General features: G+C 33.5%; 1 protein-coding gene across 1 annotated transcript in view; it reads right to left on the bottom strand.

The window, feature by feature from the left end:
* Positions 1-527: 527 nt before the first annotated feature.
* The window catches only part of Bulli (regulator of MON1-CCZ1 complex protein bulli), a 32781-nt gene continuing 26221 nt past the window's right edge, over positions 528-7087 (bottom strand). Inside the window, exons 7-8 of the mRNA XM_072537168.1 lie at positions 1476-1815; positions 528-860 (exon numbers count right to left, since the gene is read on the bottom strand). Of these exons, the coding sequence (XP_072393269.1) occupies positions 799-860; positions 1476-1815 (402 nt within the window). The 3' untranslated portion in view covers positions 528-798. The remainder of the gene's footprint in view (positions 861-1475; positions 1816-7087) is intronic.

Raw genomic sequence — 7087 nt, 5'->3', positions numbered from 1 at the left:
ATATATAAATGTGAACAGTGTTAGTGTTTGAAGTTTCCAATAAACAATTATTATCTAGTTAATTGATTTTAGAAGTAGAGTGCGTTCAGTTCAGTTCACAGGAGGGGAATTTTCGGAACACGAGCAGAAGATGTGTAGTCTCCTAGTCTAAGCGATAGGCGACTACCTAAAACATATACGTGACTCAAAGAGCCCCTTTTAATATAAGTGCGGGTGAGGCCAACCTTGCGGAACAGATCCTATCCTATGACACACTTGCGAACTTAGTTGGGCATCCTTCTGATATGTACAATCGATGAATTGGCGATCGTGTCTATTGTTAGAATGGAAAAGGAATCGAAAGGAAGGGGAATAGACGGATTAAGCAGATTGCAACATGAGTGAAAAAGAATTGGATTTGGTTCCAAAAAAAACCAAAGACAGTTTTAGTAGTAAGTTGGCCGATTTTGTAGAACCATTGTGAACAATTATGGAAAATCTAATTTGAGTTACAGAAAGTTATATACAGGATAAAAAAAACAATAAAATCAATAAACAATTATATAATAAAAGCAATAAGTCTTGTTACAATAAATAAGAATCTTTATGTTTATAAATATATAAAGCTATATAATTCACAAAAATTAATATAAATAAAGCTATGTATACAGAAAAATTTGCTATAAATAAAATTACCTAATTCGCCTTTATTACAAAGTTCTAAAACTCTTTTACGTACAATGATTCTTCCAGTCTTTATATTTGGAGACAATATTTTATTGTTATAAATGAAAAACTTCTAAAAAAATTCCACTAGATCTAATGACTACTTCTGTCAAATATGGAGTTGTATTGTTGGATAAAATTTGACAAACGCTCATCTGAAAATTAAAACGTCTCCTGAGTACACAATCTACAATAAACTAATGAATCAAGATTAACATTTTGATCTTTATGTGTTGAGGAATGATGTGGACCTTTTAAAACCACTTTGTTTTAAAGTTTTTTAACTCTAAAATATGTGATAACTAAATGACATTTTAAACAAGCTTAATGTTGACAGTTATTCTTCTAGACCATTTGAGATGTGATCATTGTCTGATTCAGTTAATAAAAATAGTCAAAGTCATAAGTTCTGTGAAATGTTTACTACAGCATAGTCAATTTTCTTTTAGCTGTTAACTAATCTTACCGGGGACCTGACGATGAGCAATATATTGCAGTGCTGTAAAACGGTCAGCCAAGTTTCTATTAAACGATACGATACACAGGACAGACAAAAGTAGCTAAAAATATATAATGAGAATATATGAAGATAAATGGAAAATCTACTCTAGGTAATAAAAAAATGCTAAAAATGAAAGAATGTTTGGGTTATTAAGAAATTTTATAAATGGGACGATTTAAAACATTTTTAAGTTGCATGGAATATTTGTAAGTTGGTAAGATATCTTATACTTTTATGTATATCGTAAAAAATTTGATCAATAACTAACCTTTTTGGAAAACAGCCTCGAATTCAGGATTGTTTTTTAAATAAATGAGAACGCTATGTTGAAGAGTGACATCTCCATCTTGTTCAGCAGCCGTCAAGAACTTCCTAGGGTTCGCAGCGTTGTCCGCTAGTTTTAAAGCTGTCAGAATTTGGCCTTCACTCAACAATACTTCCTGGATTTCTTCTTTCGCGTCCAATCTTGTTAGCATATCCAGCGCCATTTGGGAGGTGCCAGAGTGCATGTTTCCTAAAGAGAGTAAAAGGCATGCCAAAGATTTGGAGTCAGAAATTACGCCGTATTGAAGCATCTGTTGGAGCACTGTGAACTTCTTTTGTCTAGCCTAGAAGGAAATTGTATATTTCTATAGTAAAATTAATATAAAGCATCCCATTGTGAATTTGTAAAATAAAGCATCAGAATTAATTATGAACAATTTAAGATTTACGAGATGGGCAGAGTAATTTTTTTGTAGAGATATTAATATTACAAAGTGCCAGTACAGTAGTTACGCTCGAGCAACGCGCAGGGTGCGAGTGAAGCGCATTAGCTGGGTCAATTTCAAATTACTGTATGTTAGTGAAAACTGCAGCAAAATGAGTTAAGTAAAGTCTGTTTTAGACTATAACATAAAATGATATAAGAAAATGGTATAACAAAAACTTACATGAAATTATTGTGTATAATATTAATACAAGAAGTTTTGTGTATTACATTGTCAATTTTTTTTATCAAAATATGTTATGTGATTCTGCGCATTACATGCTAAAAAAGTCATTTTTTTTAAATTACTATGTTGGTGTACATGTACTGTTAACCTCAATGTTCTTATTCTTCTTTTTGTTATTGTAACGTAACCTCATTTAAACATTTAACCTAGTTTTTTTACCCACGTAAATACCTAGTTAGTTTTACCCACGTGTTACCTTTGCTTTAACAAAGACATATATATTTTGAAATGAAAAGACAGTCAAGATTTAATTTCACGTACAAAACGTCTATGTATCTGTTTATACGTATTTCGCTCTAATAGGGCTCGTCAGAACAGATATTCATAGGCGTTCTCAACGTGAAAAATAAATCTTTTCTGTCTTTTAAGAGGCAACACTAAAATGGCTTCGAAATGGAAGCAATAGCGACATCTGATAACAAATCCGTAAAATAGTTTCGAAACACAATTCAGATTTCTGCCTTAATCTGAGCCTTCTAAAAATTGCAAGGCAAAGCAGACGTTGATAAAGATGTTAATAGAGACGAGCCCTATTAGAGCGAGATACGTATAAACAGATACATAGACGCTTTGTACGTGAAATCAAATCTTGACTGTCTTTTCATTTTATTCGGATCTACTCTGTATGAGTACAAGAAACCAATTCGCTAATGATTTCTGCTTAGTTGGGGTGACATGTCGTGGAATGCAAATTTTAGATTCCCCATCTCTCTATTAACATCTTTATCAACGTCTGCTTTACCTTGCAATTTTTAGAAGGCTCAGATTAAGGCAGAAATCTGAATTGTGTTTCGAAACTATTTTACGGATTTGTTATCAGATGTCGCTATTGTGTCCATTTCGAAGCCATTTTAGTGTTGCTGCTTAAAAGACAGAAAATATTTATTTTTCACGTTGAGAACGCCTATGAATAGCTGTTCTGACGAGCCCTATTAGAGCGAAATACGTATAAACAGATACATAGACGCTTTGTACGTGAAATCAAATCTTGACTGTCTTTTTATTTTATTCGGATCTACTCTGTATGAGTACAAGAAACCAATTCCCTAATGATTTCTGCTTAGTTGGGGAGACATGTCGTGGAATGCAAATTTTAGATTCCCCATGTCTCTATTAACATCTTTATTAACGTCTGCTTTGCTTGCAATTTTTAGAAGGCTCAGATTAAGGCAGAAATCTGAATTGTGTTTCGAAACTATTTTACGGACATATATATTTATTATCGATAAGAAAATTGTCCTATTATCTGCTGCTTTCATTGCAACATTTATTTTAATTCAGACAAGCAAGAAAAAACGCCAACGAAATATGTGGTCTAGAAGAACCTAACTGCGCATGCGTGTGTATTAATAATTGGTATCAAAATAGGACATGTTCTAATTTCTATAACACATTTTGTTAACAGATATTGTATTCTGTTTTACATTATGACAAAACTAGTATACCATTTTCTTATATCATTTTATGTTATAGTCTAAAACAGACTTAAATCTCAAATGGGGATCAAATAGGGTAGTGATGCGCATCATAAGGTGTTGCTTTCAGATAGCACCTCTGGCCTCTCCTATCCAATTCCTATCGTCACCTCCAATAATCATGGTCACACGGATGAACCCTGGTAACCAGAGCAACCCTACTGGAGATTAGAAAACCAATTCTAATGGAAGGTAGGGCCGGGGCTGACGAGGAAGGAAGCTTACTGTGAAACTGTGAACTTAAGTGAAAGTAAGTGAATGGTCAACGGCATAAGGATGCAGGACTTGAAATAGAGATCTCAGCGAAGTAAAATGGCCCAGTGTTCATAACGACATTGTTCTTTATTACTCGGGTAACAGTACTGATGATCACAAAAATGGTGTAAGAATCATGATTAAAAATCATTACAACCGTATATCTTTAACTTTATTCCCTATAATGAAAGAATAATAATGTTACAGGTGAAAACCCTCCCAATAAACATAAACATAATTCAAATTTATGACCCAACATCAAGCATCACCGATAATGACACCGACAATTTAGAAATGGGATTAAAAGCGTGAAAACATATCCAATTGCTGATGCACACTCCGACCACAATTTATGTCTTGCCAACGTTAACATTACATTGAAAAAACAACAGAAAAAAAGTAAAATTAAGACTAGATTTGTCAAAGCTTAAGGGTGAAAAATGTCAACGACAAACCAATGAAGCAATTGCACCAGCATTTACAGAAGCTTCAAAAAAAGATATTAACAGTGCCGGAACGAAATGAAGGCGGCAGTACTTAACGCTGGTGAAACGTATGTGAGTAGAAAAGAACGAAGTGCCAAAAAGGCTGTATGATACCAGATATTATAAAGCACATAGAAGAAAAACGAAAATACAGAAATACAAATAAAGAAAAATATAAGCAAATGAAGAAACTAGCGGAAACGCAGATCAAGGAGGCTAAAGAACGCTGGATGAATGAAAATTGCAAAGAAATAAAAGAATTTAATATGAAACACAACACACATAACCTACATAAGAAACTAAAAGAAATTACGGGTAGAGTATGTTTCAACGGTAGTGGTGGAAATTTCTAGGAACAGTAAAGCCTCACCAAACAAAGCAGTGGCGTTCCAAAAAATACTTATGATTTAAATCAAATTGTTAAAGATAAGTACACACAATTTATTAAACAATGATATTAGATTATATTTTTGGCAATATTGTACACATTTTAATACATATTATTATAATATATCACATACATATATTGTCTGTATGTGAAACCATAGATATGTATTACAGATTACAGAATTAATAACAATTAATTAAAAAGATTGTTTTAACTTTAAATCCTTTATTATTTATATTATAACTCACTTAAACGTCACAAAGTTCTTCTTCTTCTTCTACTTCTTGGAGATCTTTCGATCTGTTTAATTCTGAAGATGCCTCTGGTTAATTTCGTGGAAGGTAGATTGCCAACCATCCCTCCATCTTTTAGGTGGTCTTCCTGGAGGCCTTGAACCGGGCGGGTTGTTTTCTAGGGCAATTTTTGGGAGTCTATTCTCATCCACTCGTCTTACATGATTGTACCACATCCTTTTACGCTGCCTTCCCCATCTTACAATATCTTGAATTTTGCACTGCTCTCTAACGTTTGTATTTCTCACCCTGTCTCTTCTTGTTTTGCCCACTATTGTTCTTAGGGTTTTCATCTCGGCAACCCTTAGCATCTGTTTCGTTTTATTGGTATCTTCGCGCACTTCTATGTCATATGTCATGATCGGTCGTATGCAAGTCTTGTAGATTCTAATTTTACTATCTGTGCGCATATACGGATTTGACCAGACTATCTCCCGCAGACATCCCGGCAATGCGGATGCTTTGTTGATCTGACTCCTTAGGTCCTTTACTGGGTCGTGTCTGCTTGATATATCTATGCCCAGATATCTGAATTGCATCACCTGTTCTATGGGGTTGTTCTCAACCATTAACTTATATCTGAGCGGATCTTTTGCTATTGTCATACATTTAGTTTTGTTGGTAGAAATGGTCATATATAGTTGGCGGCTTATTTGAAAGAACTGAAAGAGCTGTATCTGAAGATTACATAGATTACATAGATGCCACAAAGTTAAACAGAAGAATATACGAAATGATTGTAATAAAGTAAAAAAATAATACACACATACACTACAGTTTGATAAACTTATATTCACATAGGTTACAGGTATATCGTAATGTTAAATTATATTATTCACTTTCATAATCAGATGCACTGTTGTCGTAACTAGAATCATTTAAATCAATCCCTAATTCTTCAGTAATTACATCTATGCGAAGTTCACTTTACGAATACTTATCTTCAACCTTGACAACAGGTTCACACACTTTCTTCCAGTTATCTACAGTTACTCTAGCAAATTCCTGTTCCACCAACACTTTTACGTCTTTTAACTTAAAGTAAACGTTTTGTTTTGCAACTTCATTTTTAATTTGCGCCCAAACCATCTCTATAGGGTTCAAGTCTGGATGATATGGCGGAGGTTTTAAAGAAACATGTCCACATTCTTGCAGCACTTTGTCAAATTTATATTGAATATGATCTTGTTTGTGCGGATCTTTGGCTATCGTCATACATTTAGTTTTGTTGGTAGAAATGGTCATATTTAGTTGGCGGCTTATTTGAAAGAACTGAAAGATCTGTGTCTGAAGATTACATAGATTACATATATGTCACAAAGTTAAACAAAGGAATATACGAAATGATTGTAATAAAATCAAAAAATAATACATACATACAGGAGAGTTTGGAAAACTTATATTCACATAGGTTACAGGTATATCGTAATGTTAAATTATATTATTCACTTTCATAATCAGATGCACTGTCGTCGTCACTAGAATCATTTAAGTCAATCCTTAATTCTTCAGTAATTACATCTATGCGACGTTCACTTTCCGAATACTTATCTTCAACCTTGACAACATGTTCACACACTTTCTTCCAGTTATCTACAGTTACTCTAGCAAATTCCTGTTCCACCAACACTTTTACGTCTACTAACTTAAAATAAACGTTTCGTTTTGCAACTTAATTTTTATTTGCGCCCAAACCATTTCTATAGGGTTCAAGTCTGGATGATATGGCGGAGGTTTTAAAGAAACATGTCCACATTCTTGCAGCACTTTGTCAAATTTATATTGAATATGATCTTGTTTGCGTCGTTTGATGATTTCATACAATTACGGTTTTAACATTGACGTTACAAATGGTAAATTTTTTTCTGTCAACCAAGATATCATATCCATTTGTTTAGAATTACTGATGGGTGCTTTATTAATGTGTACAGTATGATATGACGCATTATCAGTAACAACAACAGATCCAACAGGCAAATTGGGGATTAA

The sequence above is a fragment of the Diabrotica undecimpunctata genome, chromosome 7 (assembly GCF_040954645.1).
Source record: "Diabrotica undecimpunctata isolate CICGRU chromosome 7, icDiaUnde3, whole genome shotgun sequence".
Lineage (NCBI taxonomy): Eukaryota > Metazoa > Arthropoda > Insecta > Coleoptera > Chrysomelidae > Diabrotica > Diabrotica undecimpunctata.
This window is presented reverse-complemented; position numbering and strand designations above follow the sequence as displayed.